This window comes from Emydura macquarii, unplaced genomic scaffold (assembly GCF_026122565.2).
Source record: "Emydura macquarii macquarii isolate MOO-44397 ecotype Brisbane River unplaced genomic scaffold, CSIRO-AGI_Emac_v2 contig_2768, whole genome shotgun sequence".
NCBI lineage: Eukaryota > Metazoa > Chordata > Testudines > Chelidae > Emydura > Emydura macquarii.
This window is the reverse complement of record NW_027132905.1, coordinates 31,078,048-31,098,110: the sequence shown is the minus strand read 5'-3', so window position 1 is coordinate 31,098,110 and position 20,063 is coordinate 31,078,048. Positions and strand designations below refer to the sequence as shown.

At 44.4% G+C, this 20,063-nt stretch overlaps 1 protein-coding gene across 2 annotated transcripts in view; it reads right to left on the bottom strand.

Annotated features, from left to right (window-relative positions):
* Positions 1–19,222, bottom strand: part of LOC137165603 (protocadherin alpha-2-like) — a 170,715-nt gene extending 151,493 nt beyond the window's left edge. For both annotated transcript variants that reach the window (XM_067566915.1, XM_067566916.1), the window contains exon 1: positions 16,847–19,222. In XM_067566915.1, the coding sequence (XP_067423016.1) occupies positions 16,847–19,222 (2,376 nt within the window). The remainder of the gene's footprint in view (positions 1–16,846) is intronic.
* Between the last annotated feature and the right edge of the window lie 841 nt (positions 19,223–20,063).

Genomic DNA, 20,063 nt, shown 5'->3' with positions numbered 1-20,063 from the left:
CATCCCCCTAATCATTTTTGTTGCCCTCCGCTGCACTCTCTCCAACTTGTCCACATCCTTTTTGTAGTGGGGGGCCCAAAACTGGACACAGTATTCTAAATGCGGCCTCACCAAAGCCGAATAGAGGGGAATAATCACTTCCCGTGACCTGCTGGCAATGCCCCTCCTAATGCAGCCCAATATGCCATTAGCCTTCTTGACAACCAGGGCACACTGCTGACTCATATATCCAGTTTTTTATCCACTGTTACCCCCAGGTCCTTTTCTGCAGAGCTGCTGCCCAGCTCGTCAGTCCCCAGTCTATAGCTGTGCATGGGATTCTTCCTTCCTAAGTGGAGGACTCTGCACTTTTCTTTGTTGAACCTCATTAGATTTCTTTTGGCCCAATCCTCCAGTTTGTTTAGGTCACTCTGTATCCTATCCCTACCTTGCAGGGTATCTACCACTCCCCCCAGCTTAGTGTCGTCCGCAAACTTGCTGAGGGTGCAATCTACCCCATCCTCCAGATCATTAATAAAGATGTTGAACAAAACCGGCCCCAGGACCGACCCTTGGGGAACTCCGCTTGTGATCGGTTGCCAGCTAGACATGGAGCCATTGATCACTAATCGTTGAGCCCTATGCTCTAGCCAGTTCTCTATCCATTTTATAGTCCATTCATCCAACCCATACTTCTTTAACTTGCTGATAAGAATACTGTGAGAGACCGTAACAAAAGCTTTGCTAAAGTCAAGGTATATCACGTCCACCGCCTTCCCTACATCCACAGGTGTAGTCGGTACAAACTATGTTTTCATACTATGACTTATTTATACTGCTCTATATACTATACACTGAAATGTAAATACAATATTTATATTCCAGTTGATTTATTTTGTAATTATATGCTACAAATGGGAAAGTAAGCAATATTTCAGTAATAGTGTGCTGTGACACTTTTGTATTTTTATGTATGATTCTGTAATAAGTTAGTTTTAAGTGAGTTGAAATTTGGGGATATGCAAGATAAATCAGACTCCTGAAAGGAGTACAGTAGTCTGGAAAGGTTGAGAGCCACTGAACTAAGTGACACCATGTAAGGGGTTTGCAGAGCCATCTGATAAATTAGGAAAAAGGTTTCCTGGGGAAATACCCCATATATAACTGTTATATCAACAGACACGGAAGAAGAAAGGTCAGTTGTGGTATCCGATTTCTCTGCAAGAGCGGAATTTCACAGCAATTAGTATGAATATCAAACAAAGAAAGGAAATGGCTCATGAAAAAAAATTATTAAATAAAAATTTAAATCTGAAAGAGGCTCGTCATCCCTGAAGTTTAAGAGAACTCGAGGTAGAGTGTCTGTCTGCACCTTCCCAAAAGCCACTGATGAGGAAAGGGAAGGGGCTCCCTGGTCTTTTACAAGGAGTGCCTCTGTGTCTTTAATAATGCGCTTACTTCTCATTCCCCCGGACTGTGGTGAAATAGTGAAAAGGCTGGAGTAGGCAGAGGAAAGCAGATGGAAAGACATCCAAGCATTTTGTCCTGCATCTTTGTCATCCGCCACATCTTTTGTAATCAAGAACCCCAGACCTGCACTTCGAAGCGCCATTTTCACTATCACCGATCCCTGTGAGGGGAGAAGGGTGTAGGATTTCAGGCACATTTTCAGTCTGATCCACCACGTTTACTTTTCCAGAGAGCCTCCATCCTGAGCTTGGACGCTAAAGTCTTTTAACTTCTCGTAGCGGAAGGTTGCTGGGTGTAGCTAACTCCACTTCCGGAATTAATGGAGAAGCACCTGAAAATAGAGACTCCTTCGATCAGACTCTCCAGTACGGAATAGGTGACCGGGCCATTCTGCTCAGCGTCGGGATCCAAAGCAGTCATTTGATAGATAGAGACCACTGGAGCACTGTCCTCCGTCATATGCATCACGTAGAATGGCTGCAGGAAGCTCGGTGCATTGTCATTGACATCAGAAACCTGAACCAGGACAGATTTATTGGCAGACTGAGGAGGAAAACCCGAGCCAAGAGCAGACAAATAGATCTCATGGTCAGACTGAGCCTCGCTGTCCAGGAGCAAAGCTGTGAGCAGGTAGTAATAGCTATCCGCCGAAGATTTACGCGTAAATGGAAGATGCGGAAGGATCTGACAGTGAACTTTCCCATTCGCTCCTGAATCTCTGTAACTGGCAGTAATCAACGCAACCACTGTGCCGGGCAAAGCATCCTCCGGCACTGGCTGAAAAGCGAAGCCACTTGCACTTGGGGCGCGTTGTTATCGCCAAGACGGCTGTATTGGGGGGAAAGCGCGTAGGCCCCGCTGTCTGTGGCTTTTACAGTTGGTAAATGGTTCTATCGGGTGCTGCTCCCTTCAGTGATATCCTCTCTGTGAGCACCAGGCGAAGAACCGTCTGGCTTTGCTGGAGCTTTTGCCGGAGGTGGAGGAGGAGGAGGAGTTCACATCCCTACGCACGTTTGTGGTTTCGTCTAAATCGGTGGCGTGAACTCGCAACATCAGTGAACCTCGGAGCTCGTTCTCCAGCAGACAGGGCCTGTCCACTGACCCCTCAAACTGAGGCACCTTATCATTGCATCTACAATATGAACCGTGATGTGGGTGTCCCCGGAAGCAGGGGGAATCCCACCATCCAGAGGTGTCAGGACCAGCGAGTAAACCGGCTGCTGCTCGCCGTCTAGGGGCTGCTCCAGCCAAAGCCTGTCTGAGTTGATGCAGTCGCTGGAACTCTGCGTGTCTAAATGGCCGTGGAGGCTGAGGCTAAGCTTGTCACTGCTGACAGAATTGGTACTATGTCAGCGAGCCCTCTAGCAAAAAGCGAGAGTCGGCAGCTGCGAATTCCGGGGTGTGGAAACTGTCGTTATTTAAGGGGAACCTCGGAGGATTCTCGTTTACATCCAGTATTCCTATGTCTACCCTGCGCAGTTCTAAGGGATTCTCTATCACCAGCTTTAGGTTAATAAAACCGCTGCTCTCAGAGCTGCTCTCGGTCTTAGCGCTCCTTCACCAGCACACGCCCGTTGCTTACATTCGGATCCAGACAATGCTTACTGGAGTCAGACGCCAGCCGAGCGCTGCGAGATGCCACTTGCGGAATATCCAGTCCCATATCTCTGGAGAGACCTGCTATATTGAATCCAGCTTCTGATTCTGATTCTTCTGGCACCTTGTATGCAATTTGTACGCAAGCATCTCCCAGACCAAGGCAGCTAAGAAGTGAAATAATGAATAGACTCAAAGGCTTCCTGCTGAAACTGAGTATTTCCCCTTTGGAGCTGAGAATTCTCCTCTGAACTAAATGCCGGAACCACGTCTCCCTCTTAGCTTCCGTAACACCATTCTGCCATCCCTAGTGTCTGAGGCACTCGCCTCAAATACAGGTGCCGGGAAATACCCTCCGATCCAGTTACTGCAACAGAGCGCAGCAGCCGGCGCTGAACGTTGGAATTGTAGCCTGACTCCCTGTTTACATCTTCCGGTTAACAGCGCCACCCACCGTCCAAAGGCACAGCTGCACAAATGAAAGGCGGTACCTCAAATGTTTCTTTAGCTAGAGAAATGCTAATACTTGAAGTTTAAACATCACTATTGCCTTTTATATTAAATATGTACCTGCCTGACAAAACCGCAAGTACACCAACCTATGTATAATATGTTAATTTCCGAATAGAAAGCTTTGGCACATTCCTTACTCGCAAAGCAATTGGGGCAATGAAACACACCACAGGACTAAGGACAACTAGGAGCTGAAATAGATTGATGATCCAGTCACTTTTTCTTTGGAATGTATACAAAATTGTATCCATGTTCAAAGGAAGTTACATTAGCATTTTAAGTAAACAGGAATGGGTGTTTTCAGCATATTCTATTAAAGTAAGTCAATAATAAACGATCTCAGTTAATAATTCAAAACAGAAATCAAGCTAGTCGATTCTTAAACACACATACAAACATGTTTTCTAAAAGTGTACATCTGACCAATATTCTCTACATTGCTCAGTTCATACTAAGGGTCAGAGTAAGGAAAGGAGAAACTTGTGTAACTATGCAAATACCTCCCCAATCCGCCCAGAACGTTTGCCAGTGACGTAGCTATCTGGTCACATTTTAATTGTCATCAACAGGCTTCAGACTCAACAACCCTTTAGATGAATAGTGAATGCGCCATCTCTTTGATACTGGGCCACGTTCATCAATGTAATAACTTCACTGGCTTTATTCAACCACGATACCACTTGACACCGGTGGAGTGACACAGCAATTAATTTACTCCCATTGTTCCTGTCTCTTGTACAAATGTAGTAATCATACTGGAAATGTGTGCTTCATATTTTTAAGGACAAGAATTTTTTTTAAACAAAACCTTAAATTCTGCAGAAGCTGACTGAGTCCACAAAGAAACGCTGGTAGAGTATGTCACCAAACACCACCTGATTTTGACTCCTTTGCCTTTTAGTGCCAGTTAGATACTTATTGTTGACTACTATCTTGCTTTTAAAAAAATCCACAGAGTTTCTAACACCCTCTTAGACGCTTTAAAATAGAATTTCTTTTCCTACAAAACACGGCAATCTCTATTAGGAAACACTGTTTCTCCTATGTTTCTAGCATTCATTGCCTTCATGTGTATTGGTAACTTCTATGTCAACATAATTCTGAAAATAGAGCCTGCTGTTTTAGGAAATTTCTTATGATTGATGAAAGAAAGAAAGAAAGAAAGAAACTCCCACGGGTAGTTAAAACAAAGACAGTGAGAGGACTACTGGGAGTAACTGCTCATTAGTGTGAGGAGGGGAGGAGAAATCTGGTTCATAAAGAATGCGAAGGTAAGGAATGTCATTTTGGCAGTGGAGATTCCTTCTTTTTTTCCATATAGGACTGCAGAACTTAACTCCAAAAAGTACTACTTACAAAAACAATTCTGTTAGAAACATTTTTAAAATTAAAACTTTTACCATGTCTACATTGTACCTGATTAATCCTCAGTATCAATAAATATTGTGTAATACTAAAATAGTCTGCATAAAAAAATTTAACATTCTTACTATGGAGGTGTCACAGAGCCACAGGATTGGGACTAGGGCCCCAGCTTTGCAACAGTTTCTATGAGGGACCCCTTCAGTGTGGCAGACCCTATAAGGGTCTCACACTTCCTCCAGGGTAAACCACATGGCTTTTCCTTAGACTGGAACTCTGGGCCTGCAACACTCCTGTTTCATACCGTGAGCTCCATTCAGCAAGTCCCACTGAAACAGACCTCTAAACCTTAGCAGTGACACACACATAGCATTGTCAAAACAGCAAGGATACTTAGTCAACTGGAACACAGCACAGGAAGTCCTTGGGTTAGCATAGAGAAATGAAGGTTAAAGCATAGTCTATTCTGGTTAGTGCAGAGCACAGCCACACTGTAGAGAACCCCGTTATTCAGAGTCTGGCTGTTTCTCAGCCTGATCTCCTTGGTTAAACTCCGGATGAGTGCCCCAACTTCCTACCACAGCCAACACTTAACCCCCACATCACACCTCTCCAGTCCTCTCCAGTCCTTTGTTCCCGAGCTGTGGAGACAAGGCTCAACCCCCAGGCTTACAGGTGTAGAAGTTTATATCTATTTGAATCTTTGGTTGCTAGGTATCAATTTCTGGCAATTGGATTTGTCATTGTCTTCTCAGGTGCTCCACTGATATGGGGATTAAAGCCCAAATAGCTAACTGACACCCATATCTATCTCTTTGCCTGACCCCAGATCACACACACACACACACACACACACACACACACACGCCAGCAAAAACTAGGTAACAATGCAGCATGTCTTTGTTGATTGCTCTCCCCACCCCCATGGAGAGAAGTCATGCAAGTTAATTCCTTCCATCAGCTGAGTTTGCAGCAAAGCACAAAGGGGAGGGGGGAGTCAATAAAAAGCCCTGACATGGAGAAATTGTATCTTTATGCTGTTTGGACTCTGAAGGGCAAGGATTACTAAGCATAAGCAAAAGATCTGCAGTGCTTAGCCTGGGTTAGCCCTAAAGGACATATAGAGCTTGCTTATTCTAGAAGCTTTCATTACTTTTTGAAATGTATACTACAGACTTATGTTGGTATAACTACCTTGCTCAGAGGTGCAAAAAATCTACACCCCTGAGCAATGTAGTTATACCGACCTTCACCCTCCTATAGACAGCACTATGTCAACAGGAGAGCTTCTCCATCGACATAGCTACCGCCTCTCCCAGAGGTGGATTAACTAGTGGGAGAGCTCTCTCCTATGAGCATAGGACCATCTTTACCTAAGCACTACAGTGGCACAGGATGCAGCATTTTAAGTGATGACCTACCCTATATATGTTTACCTGCTTTAATCTTGAAAATAACTCTGGTTTCCTTTTCTTATATGTAACACTTCTGCCAGGGGGAGTCAGCAGCAACAAGGGCCTAATTCAATATCTAGGGGTTTCTTTCAACAATACATCACAAAACCAGCTTGAGCTCCCCCATCAAGTAACCTGGGACAATCATATACCACTCCTTGGGCACCTCTAGAGACAATACTTGCCCTTTCACAAGCACAGAGACTAAGTGTAGAAAGGAGACTTTTAATAAAAAGGGGGAAAGTAACCTGAAATTAACTTGAGAAAACACCACAAGCAGGATTCACACCCATAAAAGCATGAACAAAATACCCACCCCAGAGTAAGTTGGGCAGTTTCCTTTTGCCTCAGGTTCTTAAGTCCAGCAATAGGAAGTTCCTTTAATGCGCCCCTCCCTTCACAGCGCCCCAGTCATAGGTGTTATCCTTAGGGCAGACCCTAAGCTGCAGAATTCACCTTCTACCCCGGTTGGAGGGAGGGGGAAAGAAAGCACCTTCAAGAGGCAGGTGCTGCTGCTGACAAACCTCCTGTGCTGTCTCACATGCCATAGGTTCCTCGCCCAACTCCGTATTTTCAATCCCCAGCACAGACTCCAATTAATTCTAAGCTCCCTGCTCTGTTTCTCAAGGTCCCTTAACCATTCTGAATTGTAATATTTTGTTCATTTGGTTGTTTTAACACTAAAAAAGAAACATCAACAAAAATATTGTATTATAGAATAGGGTACGGAACTCGGATAGATTGAGTGAGATATGGGGGTAGCCAACTGGGCTAGTGGTATGGAAAGGGGTGCTCAGAGGGACCCTACAACCAAGCCCTTCTCCCACCACGACATATAAAGCTTTGCTCTCCCCTTGACTCCTACCAACTCACTGTCCTCCCCTACTGGCAACTCACTGTTTTGAGTCTCCAGCGTCTCCTAACCAATACCTCTTCTCCCACCAACCAATCCCTTCTGTCTTCCTCACCTATTCCAAGTTTCCCTGCCCAAAGCCCCTATTGTCTCCAACCTCTCCTGGCCCAAAGACAACACATGCACAATACTTAAAATATAATAAAGGAATTTTCATCACAAAATCCTCACTGATTTAGAGCTAATCTCATGTACAAATAACACATTAGAGACTTTAACATTACCGGTATGCCCATCAATAAGAAATTTTAATTTTTGCTGAAATCAGAACTAACGTTTTGTGCTGAAGTGTGACTGAGAAACTGGATATATGAATTATGAGTGGCTCTGTGCTACACCTGAAAGTGTCAGTAGTAGAGCTAGGGAGGTTGTGAATACATTTGAGAATGAAGATGCATGTGAGGTACAGGTGCTGTGGCTATGTGAATAGTCTAAAATGGGGATTCCCTTGATTATTTTTAGTTAATGTTTTGATAGCAACTATACTTGAACAAAATTAAGTCAACAGACTTATTTTCTGACGGATAACAATTAAATCTGAGCTCAAACTACTCTCAGTTTAAACGATAACCCATTCATCAAGTAAAGATACTTCCAACGCTAATCAACAATTTCAGCAATTTAATCACCTCCGAAAAAGTATTTACATTCTATCAATGAAACATGCAGAGCTTGAATAAGTCACATTGGTTAAATCATGCAATGACAAATAGCATATAGGTATCCTCTTTATTGATCACAAAATATGTGATTTATGACATAGAAACAATAATGGATTTGACTAGGACTTATTAAAGATCGGAAATTAAGGACCATGTTCCGTAGTACTTGAGTATTTTTACAAGCAAAATTCATTCAGTGAATCGTGTTTCATATCACTCCTTGATACTATACTAGGAATGAATTTAGCCCATTGACTTTCTAGAATTTTGCCTACTACGAGGCATTAAAGAAATGCACGAGAACATATTCAAATAGGAAATAAAGGAATAAACCTTCCTAATACTTCAAAATTGACTCCACTGACTCACCGTTCCTGATGCACCTGGTGTAGGTATTTGCTCTTTTCCTATCTCCCTGTTCTCCGAGGAGTGAGAAAAGTTGGGGCTGAAAACCATCAGGTCATTCTTGGCGATGCTTTCCCCTACACACAAGTTCCGGCTCTGGCGCTGGCAATAGGACCAGCTCCCCACTTCACTCGAGCACACCACGGTGGGTTTCCCAGACCCGTACATCACTTCCGGACCCGGATGGCATCTCAGGCCAACATACACGATAATCACCAGCACAAACAGACTGGACACCGAGCAAATGGCGATGATTAAAGACACGTTCATGTCAACCAAGGGCCCTTCGCTCCCGCCCGTCTGCCTCGAGTCCCATTTCACGGCCCGGGGACTCTCCACCAGGGACACGCTGACAGTGGCTGTCGCTGACATCGCCGGCTCCCCATGGTCCTTCACCACGATCACGAGTGTCTGGCTGGGGCCGTCCGCCTCTCCCAAGGCCCGCGTGGTGCTGATCTCCCCGCTGTACAGACCCACCCGGAAAGGCCCCGCGGTCCTGGGCTCCTGCACCTCGTAGCAAAGCCACGCGTTGTAGCCAGAATCCGCATCCACGGCTCGGATCTTGCCCACCACGTGCCCTGCGCCGGCCGACAGTGGAACCAGCTCGGTCACGGGAGAGCCGCGGCCGGAGGGGGGCGGGGACACCGCGGGCGCGTTGTCGTTTTCATCCAGGATGAAGAGCTGCAGAGTCACTTTCCCGCACAAGGAGGGAAACCCGGCGTCCCTCGCGCTCACCTGGAACTGGAGCACTTGCAGCTCCTCGTAGTCAAAGGGCTGCAGGGCATAGATGTGCCCGCTCTCCGAGTGCACCGAGATGTAGCTGGAAAGGGGCTTGTCTCGGACACTGCTCTCCAGCACCGAGTAGCTCACAAAGGCGTTTTCCTTCAGGTCGGGGTCCGAGGCGGACACGGTGAAGAGATGGGCCCCGGGCGGGTTGTTTTCCTTCACAAACACCGTGTAAAGGGGCTGAGGGAAAGCAGGGGCGTTATCGTTCACATCCGCGATCGGCACCAAAATGCTGCTGGTAGCCGAGAGAGACGGGGCCCCTTCGTCTCTGGCTGTCACCACGATGTTATATTCAGACACGCGCTCCCGGTCCACGGCTTCCGCCAGCACCAGCGAGTGATAATTCTTAAAGGTGGAGACGAGTTTAAAGGGCACGTTCGGGGAGATGGAGCAGGTGACTTTGCCATTGTCCCCCGAGTCCCTGTCAGAGACGCTGAGAAGAGCCACCACTGTCCCCGGGGGAGCGTCCTCCGGAACCGGCAGAGAAAGGGAAGTCACCGCCAGCTCCGGTGCGTTATCGTTCACGTCTAACACTTGTACCACAATGGTGCATTGTCCGACCATTGGAGGATTACCTCTGTCCGTAGCTTGAACCCGAATTTCATGTAAATGAGTATCTTCAAAGTCCAATTCTCCGTTCACTCTGATCTCTCCTGTGTGTGGAACTAAGCTAAACGCAGCACTTTCGCTGGGTGTTATAGAGTTGCGCATCGAATATATAATGTCTTTATTAATTCCGTCATCCATATCTGTGGCGTTGAGTGTAATGGCTAAGCTCCCATTTGGTGTATTTTCTAACAACTGAATCTTATAAACTGACTGATTAAATACGGGCGCGTTGTCATTCACATCCAAAACAGTGATCACCAGCTGAACTGTGCCCGTGAGCTCGGGTTTGCCCCCATCAGTGGCTGTGAGTAATAAACGATGGACGGAGGTTTCCTCTCTGTCCAGGGATTTCTTTAATACAAGGAGTAAAGCATCACTGTGTTCGTCGTTCCTTTGCAAACCTAGTGTGAAATGTTCGCTTGAGCTGAGTGTGTAGGTTACCAGAGAGTTTGTACCAATATCTGCGTCTGACGCGCCCTCTAGTGGGAAACGCGAACCTGCAAGTGTCAGCGATTCTGCTATACTCAGATTTTGTTCATGTACGGAGAACACAGGAGCATTGTCATTTATGTCCTTTATCTCCACTTCCACATGAAACACCCTCAGCGGTTTGTCCACGATCACCTCTAGGTCAATGGCGCACAGCGGGCTCTGGCCGCACAGCTCTTCCCTGTCTATCCGCGAATTAACAAACAAAATGCCGGTCTGCAAATTTACCTCAAAATAGTCTCTCCTGCCTTCGGAGACCATCCGGAACAGCCGAGACACCAGCTCCGCGACCTCCAGCCCCAGGTCCTGGGCCAGGCGGCCCACAAAGGTGCCGTGTTTGGATTCCTCCGGCACGGAATAACGGACCTGGCCGCTCCCCACCTCCCAGGCCGCGTGTAACAGAACCAAACGCAGCAGCTGCCCGGTTACCAGGGAGTCTCGCCGGAGAAGAGCCATCGCGGAGGCCGGGCCGTGCTGAGGTATGAATCAGTGACTGGAAACGCCTTTTTTCCTATGAATGGGGGGGGTTGCTAGATCTCTGAAAAGATTTCATTTAAATCCAGTCCTTTAACATCCCGTGTCAGAAGACCTCCGGTTCTGACGCGCTGACAAGCAGGATTTTCAGTGCTTCTGAGGGAGGAGCTGTGTGTTTCTTTCCTGTTAAAAAGCCTTTTTAGGCGACAGCGACACTCTGTGTCTGAAACCTTTCCTTCTTTTAAATATACAGTTTAATATAATAATGTAGGTAACCCTTACAGTTTTCTGAAGTTGTTTTTCTTTACAAGCTACTATTATCTCTATGACTTAACATTATTAGTTTGAAAATAATTAATTGGTATAATATGGATATATCCTGGTCTTCTTTGTATAACCGAAGGGACAAAATAAATATGTGATACCTTAACCTTGGGAAATTGTCTTAATGTGTAAAACACAGACCTCTGGTATAACATTGCACATTTTTATTACTGTGCAACAAGAAAGAGTCAAGCACTGACCAAAATAACATATAATATTAACATAAAAATTAACATATAATAATATTTTTCCTATAGTCAAATAATGTGAAACAGAGTAGAGTTTTTATCTTTATATAGTTATCAGCTGTTGTTTCCTTTAATTCTTTGAATAACATTTCATAACCTGGTTCTTTAATTTTAAAATGCTATCATAAGATCCTTTTCTAGTGATCTATACACCCATAAACTTTACACCTCTACATATAGAATCATAGAATATTAGAGTTGGAAGGGACTTCAGGAGGTCATCTATTCCAACCCCCTGCTCAAAGCAGGATAAATCCCGACAAGCCAGCCCTTAAAAACCTCTAAGGTTGGAGATTCCAACACCTCACTAGGTAAAGCATTCCAGCACTTCACCACCCTCCTAGTGAAAACGTTTTTCCTAATATCCAACCTAGACCTCCCCCACTGCAACTTGAGACCATTTCTCCTTGTTCTGTCATCTACTACCACTGAGAACAGCCTAGCTCCATCCTTCCTTGAACCCCTTTTCATGTAGTTAAAGACTGATATCAAATCCCTCCTCATTCTTCTCTTCATAAACAAGCCTAGTTCCCCCAGCCTCTCCCCATAAGTCATGTGCTCCAGCCCCCTAATCATTTTTTCTCCTACTTTAGACTCTCTCCAATTTGTCCACGTCGTTTCTTAGTGGGGGGCTCAAAATTGGACATAATACTCCAAATGAGGCCTCTCCAGTGTCCAATAGAAGGGAATAATCACTTCCCGCGATCTGCTGGCAATGCTCCTACTAATGCAGCCCAGTATGCCATTAGCCTTCTTCGCAGTAAGGCCACACTGTTGAATGATATCCAGCTTCTTGCCGACTGTAACCCCCATATCCTTTTCTGCAGAACTGCTGCCTAGCCAGCTGATCCCCAGTCTGTAGCAGTGCATGGGATTCTTCCATCCTAAGTGCAGAACTCTGCACTTGTCCTTGTTTAACCCCATCAGATATTTTTGGCCCATTACTCCAATTTGTCTAGGTCACTCTGTATTCTATCCCTACCTTCCAGCATATCTACCACTCCCCCTCCCCACCTTAGTGTCATCTGCAAACTTGCTGAGGGTGCAATCCACCCCATCCTCTAGATCAATAATGAAGATGTTGAACAAAACTGGCCCTAGCACTGACCCCTGCAGCACTCCACTTGTTACTGGCTGCAAACTAGATATCGAGCCATTGATCACTATTTCATTGAGCCTGATGATCTAGACAGCTTTCTATCCATCTTATATTCCATTCATCCAACTCATACTTCTTTATTTTGCTGATAAGAATACTGTGGGAGATCATATCAAAAGCTTTGCTAAAATAACGGTATATCATGTCCACCACTTTCCTCGCATCCACAAAGCCAGTCATCTCATCATAGAAGGCAATCAGGTGGTCAGGCATGACTTGCCCTTGGTGAATCCATGCTGACTGTTTGTGATCACCTTCCTCTCTTGCAAGTGCTCAAAATGGATTATTTGAGGACCTGCTCCATGATTGTTCTGGACACTGAGGTGAGGCTGACCTGTCTGTAGTTCCCCAGATCCTCCTTCTTCCCTTTTTTGAAGATGCATTTTTCCAGTCTCCAGCATCTCCCCCAATCACCATGAGTTTTCAAAGATAATGGCCAATGGCACTGCAATCACATCAGCCAACTCCCTCCGCATCTTCAGATGCATTGTATCTGTCCCTGTGGACTTGTGTATGTCCAGCCTTTCTAAATAGTCCTGAACATGTTCTTTCAGCCCTGAGGGCTGCTAACTTCCTCTCCATTCTGTGCTGCCCAGTGGAGTAATCTGGGAGCTGACCTTGTCTGTGAAGACAGAGGCAAAAGAAGCATTGAGTACTTCAGCTTTTTCCACATCATCTGTCACTAGGTTGCCTCCCCCATATTTACAGATACAATGTTTATCTATATTTATATTTACATATACAATCAATCAATAAAAATATGTGAAAATATGTTTAAAAGTAATGAAACACTCAAAACCCCATGCAATCTGGACTTCGTTTTTGGTTATTTGGTGTGCTATGAATGAAGCAATTGTTCAATATTTACTTTTATCCTCAGTGCTCATTGACCAACCCGTGCAACAAAGGAGACAGACGCTTCCTGAACCTCTGCCTCATTCATTTCACAACTCTGACTCTTTCTCCGTCCAACTTGCACAAAGAATGAGACAATGGCCTGAAGAAAAACATTATGTTATAATGTAACCAAAAACTGTATTGTAACAGTTACACACAGGGCTCAGAGCTAAGGATGTGTGGAAAACCTTAGCTTCCACATTTTCTGACTTTTCAGGAATTCATTTGCCAATGTTACATTCCTGAGCATTCTTGTAGAAATCCCTAGGTTTCTAAAAGACAAATAATAAAGTAAAGAAATACAATCATATGGAACTATTTGTTAGGCAGTAGTAGAATGCTCTGTCTTTCAAAATACATGCACTCAGTAAGGTAAGGGCTCCTCTGAAACCCAGCCTTCATGAGTGCAAAGTTGCCGAAGAAGTCCTGACTCATTAAATGAAGATAAATAGATCACATAAAATAAAACAGGGCTGAAGCCTTGTGACATGGAATGAGACAAGGCTCCTTTAGATCTTTGCTTCCTTGGGTGTTATTTCACAGATCATATTTCACATACCATCTGCAGGTAAAATCTGAAATTCCTCTCTACTGTCTAACAGACGCATGTTCAGAGTCAGTGGATAGTGAATCTTTATATTAAATGTGAATTTCTGTTTAGCCCTATATGACCTCATACAGAGTGACAATAAAGACCATTAAAATAATTATCCTACAACAAAACAAAACCCAAACAAATTCAAACACTGCACATGTGCAAAGTGTGTTTTAAATCCATTTTAACAGATCAAATCTAAAAAGACTTTTACCACACCACTGAAAGAGATATTTGATGCATAAGGCTTACCTCTTTGCCAGATTTTAAGTTTCTATCACCTCCTGCTTAGGCACTACAGTGGTTCAAAATTGCCAAAACAGTTTTCTTAATTATGGCAAAAATGTATTTTTCATCCCCATTTTATTTGAAAATAGCTGAACCACTTTTGATCTTTCAAAGAAGAAAATATGCTGTCTGGCTGAGACCAAACTTCCAGAATTTCAGTCCCTGAAGTAGAGATTGGGGAAAATACAAGCATCCAGAAAAGATCTTTTAGACTGAAAAGAAATATATTAGGTTAATTTATATATAGATGTTGTTATATATTCCATCTATTACATGTACATCTACCTCCATAAATTCATATATGTATATAATAAGTAAAGAAAGTGCTATATATGGTGAAGGCATTCTGAGGGCATTTTAACTGATGGGGCATTTATTTAAAGGGAGCCACTATTCTTTTTAAAAATGCATTGGAATGTTTGCACTTAATTCTAAGATTATTTGCTACAAATGAAATTATTAGATGTTTGGGAGTGCAGAAGAAATGCATGAGCAGACCCCATTAAGACTTTGCTCCAGCAAATCACTTAAATACCCGCTTAACTTTAAGCATGTCAATGAAACTACTCAAGAGTTTAGTGTTTTGCTGATCCCAGGCCCACATGTATAAGGAATTCAGCACATTAAAATGACTCTCCAAACAAAAGTTATTAGGACCAATTGCTATCCTCTCTTGGTGCTAGAAAACCATCTGGTCAGTTCCAAAAGGAGGTATTCAGGCAGCTTAATAACTACTCTCAAGAAGTATGGATAACTGTCTGTCTCCTCTAGTGGAATAATGAGGGGATCCAGCCACAATGTGAGGCAATTTCTCTGGAATTCTACACTGCGTGTCAATAACATTGGAGGGTTATCCTCACAAGTGACAATGTATAACAACACGAATCAAAAACATCTATGGAGAAACTGGCACCACACATCGTTAACCATAAAAAAATTGTTGCCTCCTCCCTACAGGAAAAATTGAACAAACATGTTAAAATGTTCTCTTTACTATGTTTACTTATTTTTATTTTAACTTTTAAATCCACTTTGCAATTTTTTGATAGTTCAAAAACGGAAATATTAAAAATTCTCATTTTCTGTAAAACACTTCTGTACTGCATTATAAAAAGAAGAAACATATGCCATATAACAGGAGAGAGAAAATGAGAAAGGGCCAATGACACCACTTATGTTTGGGAGGAAATCCAAGGAGAAGAAGGACAAACTTCTGGATAAGGCACACGACTGGAAGAAGATGTGCACTGTGTTCCTAGATCTACCACAGATTTTCTGTAATCTTGGACAAGTTACTTCACCGCTCGAGTTCCCATTTGCCCCATCAAGAAACGCAATTCGTAATATATACTTCACAGGGACTTTAAGGAGCTAAATTAATTAACTGGTGAAATTCACCTTAGTTCAGAAGGCCAGCGCAAAGTCATATGCATCATTTAAAAGCTATTGGGCGGCTTAACCGGATTTAAGCATGCAAGGGCTTTGTGCTTTCCCTCTATGGGGGTGAATTTCACCTTTAAAGCGGTATTTAATTGAAGGTTAATTTTTACTCAGGGTCTCACGAAGTCTCTTTGTAGTAGGATGAAATTCACCCTAATGCAAACGCATTGACATCCTTTGATGGAAGGTTCTCGGAAAGTAAAAAGTTTTATTATTGAAGAAGTTGCTATAATAATTGCAATCATCATTCTAGTCAGCGATCAATGTTATGAGGGATGGAATGGAAAATGCCACACAATCGACATATCAAGAGCCATCAGTGAGAGAGATTGCCTGATTAATTTTCGGAGGTGCTTATTCCCACGCAAAGAAAATATATGGCTCCATATTACGGATATTTTGATCCGAATATTTAAATGAGACATTATTGATAACGGGGTCAACCGTGGAGCTCATTCAACATTTTTAAAAATAAATAGCTTATAGCTATACTATTCCAGTCTGCTCTTTGTACCCCTTGTAGTCATAGTTAATAGACAAAGAGGAATTTAATCATACCTCAATAAGATAAAGTTTACAGCATTGATGTCACTCGCCACTGAAAAATCTGAAAAGATCACTCTAAATCATAGCATCCGCACTATCAATACTATTCATTATCTGAACTGTTAATCTTATGGGGGGAAAGTAACTTTTAATACTGTATTCAAGGGTCAAAACATTCACATTAAGCATCCCCCACGAACATGGGTTTCCAGAAATGTGAACATTATTAACGCCTGTGAATGAAGTCAGAAGATTTTTATTTCAAATGCAAATGTTCCAGTTGTGCATTAAAATTACCAGTGGAAAACTGAGAAGGGATTGAGAAACATAAGAGAATTCCCAGATAAAATAAAGTTTAAACAAACATTCCCTACATTCTTTTTTAATAGAAACTGAAATCGTTGCTAAGATTACTTATTCAAAGCCGCTCAGTAAGAGTGAATAATACCATCTGCAGGACATTCGCTACATAGATACCATATTTAACTGGGAAACACATATCGTTTTATATTAACAAAATTATATAAAACTGCAAACTCCATTCCTAGCCACTACTAACAATTTTAGAAAAATTGTGTTCAGTTTGACAAAGTTACACATGTTCTGCATTCAGGTGAAGAAACAATCTTTCACTAACCGTTCCACATAGGCTGGGCGCCATCTCCTGCTGTTTCTGCTTCTCCCCATTCTCCAAGGACTGAGAAAAGTTAGGGCTGAAAACCATCAGGTCATTCTTGGCGGCGCCTTCCCCTACACACAAGTTCCGGCTCTGGCGCTGGCAATAGGACCAGCTCCCCACTTCGCTCGAGCACACCACGGTGGGTTTCCCAGACCCGTACATCACTTCCGGACCCGGATGGCATCTCAGGCCAACATACACGATAATCACCAGCACAAACAGACTGGACACCGAGCAAATGGCGATGATTAAAGACACGTTCATGTCAACCAAGGGCCCTTCGCTCCCGCCCGTCTGCCTCGAGTCCCATTTCACGGCCCGGGGACTCTCCACCAGGGACACGCTGACAGTGGCTGTCGCTGACATCGCCGGCTCCCCATGGTCCTTCACCACGATCACGAGTGTCTGGCTGGGGCCGTCCGCTTCCTCCAAGGCCCGCGTGGTGCTGATCTCCCCGCTGTACAGACCCACCCGGAAAGGCCCCGCGGTCCTGGGCTCCTGCACCTCGAAGCAAAGCCACGCGTTGTAGCCAGAATCCGCATCCACGGCTCGGATCTTGCCCACCACGTGCCCTGCGCCGGCAGACAGCGGAACCAGCTCGGTCACAGGAGAGCCGCGACCAAAGGGCGGCGGGGACACCGCGGGCGCGTTGTCGTTTTCATCCAGGATGAAGAGCTGCAGAGTCACGTTCCCGCACAAGGAGGGAAACCCGGCGTCCCTCGCGCTCACCTGGAACTGGAGCACTTGTAGCTCCTCGTAGTCAAAGGGCTGCAGGGCATAGATGTGCCCGCTCTCCGAGTGCACCGAGATGTAGCTGGAAAGGGGCTTGTCTCGGACACTGCTCTCCAGCACCGAGTAGCTCACAAAGGCGTTTTCCTTCAGGTCGGGGTCCGAGGCGGACACGGTGAAGAGATGGGCCCCGGGCGGGTTGTTTTCCTTCACAAACACCGTGTAAAGGGGCTGAGGGAAAGCAGGGGCGTTATCGTTCACATCCGCGATCGGCACCAAAATGCTGCTGGTAGCCGAGAGAGACGGGGCCCCTTCGTCTCTGGCTGTCACCACGATGTTATATTCAGACACGCGCTCCCGATCCACGGCTTCCGCCAGCACCAGCGAGTGATAATTCTTAAAGGTGGAGACGAGTTTAAAGGGCACGTTCGGGGAGATGGAGCAGGTGACTTTGCCATTGTCTCCCGAGTCCCTGTCAGAGACGCTGAGAAGAGCCACCACTGTCCCCGGGGGAGCGTCCTCCGGAACCGGCAGAGAAAGGGAAGTCACAGCCAGTTCCGGGGTATTATCGTTCACGTCTAAAATATCTATCAGTACTTTGCAGTGTCCTGACAAAGGAGGGATACCTTTATCTTCAGCCTGAATTTGGAGATCATATACTTTATTTTTTTCGAAATCTAATTCTCCTTGAATTCGGATCTCACCGGTATTCTGATCTATTGCGAAGGCGGCTCTTCCACTTAGAGGAAAAAAACTGCTGAAGGAGTAAAATATATCCTTATTAATTCCTTCATCGAAATCTGTGGCGTTTAGTTTGATGACTAATGTTCCATTAGCTGCATTTTCGAACAATCGGATTTTATAAACTGACTGATTGAATACAGGAGCGTTGTCATTCACATCCAGCACAGAGATCACCAGCTGAACTGTGCCTGTGAGCTCCGGTTTGCCGCCATCAGTGGCCGTGAGCAGTAAACGATGCACAGGGGTTTCCTCTCTGTCCAGGGATTTCTTTAACAGAAGGACTACAGACTCACTGTGTTCTTCATTCTTTTGCAAATCTAAAGTGAAATGTTCATTTCGGCTCAGTTTATAGGTTAGCAGAGAGTTTGTACCAGTATCTGCGTCAGAAGCGCCCTCTAGTGGGAAACGCGAACCTGCAAGTGTCAGCGATTCTGCTATACTCAGGTTTTTTTCATTTACCAAGAACACAGGAGCGTTGTCATTTATGTCCTTTATCTCCACTTCCACATGAAACACCCTCAGCGGTTTGTCCACGATCACCTCTAGGTCAATGGCGCACAGGGGGCTCTGGCCGCACAGCTCTTCCCTGTCTATCCGCGAATTAACAAACAAAACGCCGGTCTGCAAATTTACCTCAAAATAGTCTCTCCTGCCTTCGGAGACCATCCGGAACAGCCGAGACACCAGCTCCGCGACCTCCAGCCCCAGGTCCTGGGCCAGGCGGCCCACAAAGGTGCCGTGTTTGGATTCCTCCGGCACGGAATAACGGACCTGGCCGCTCCCCACCTCCCAGGCCGTGTGTAACAGAACCAAATGCAGCAGCTGCCTCGTTACCAGGGAGTCTCGCCGGAGAAGAGCCATCGCGAACTGTTTAGAAATTAGTGTTGTAACTGAACGAACGCGCAGAGTCCGGGGAATGAGGAGGATGTGATGCAGGGTTGAAAACAGTTAAAGTAAATGCAATCCTGTTACATCCGGAAGCCCTCCTTAGGCGCTGACAGGCAGGATTTTCAAGGCTTCTGAGGGAGGAGCTGTATATTTTTTTTCCTGTTTAAACGTCTTTTTAGGCGACAGCGACACCTTGTGTCTCAGACGTTTCTGTAGTTTTTATCTTCCAAACTGTCCTTTTTAATCCGCAGGGTTAAAACATAATTTTCTCTCCTTCTCTTCCTTCCCCTTTTTCTCTGCCCCCCGAGAGATCACAGAAGATATCCTTTAGAACTTTATATCGTTCTGTCGTGCTTATGATAGGAGATAATATTTGGCAACATACAGAAATTTTCTAAACTTGCCTCTATAGTTGAACCACCAAAAGAAGTCTGGGATTTCTTACCTATAGAAAGATGTTTTTATATTTTCCCTTTCAGCTCTTAAAGGTGTCATAACTTGATTCTGCACTACCTTCTGATGCTCTTCCATTGACACACACGTCTACATTTTAATAGCTCTATATCTTATATTTATCTTACAGAGGTACGCAGATAAGTTACCCCGACACCAAAAAAAATGTTGAAAGAACATTTGAAAGAAACAAAGCATTAAAAACTCAGGAAATACGAAACACTTTTCCCTTGTGAATACTCATATAGATACTATCGTTATTACTTTATTACATGGTTGGTTGATTGGTTGGGATGGCTTTTTTAACTACCTCATTCAGGGTGAAATTCTGTGTATAGAAGCATAGTTTTATTTTGAGGGC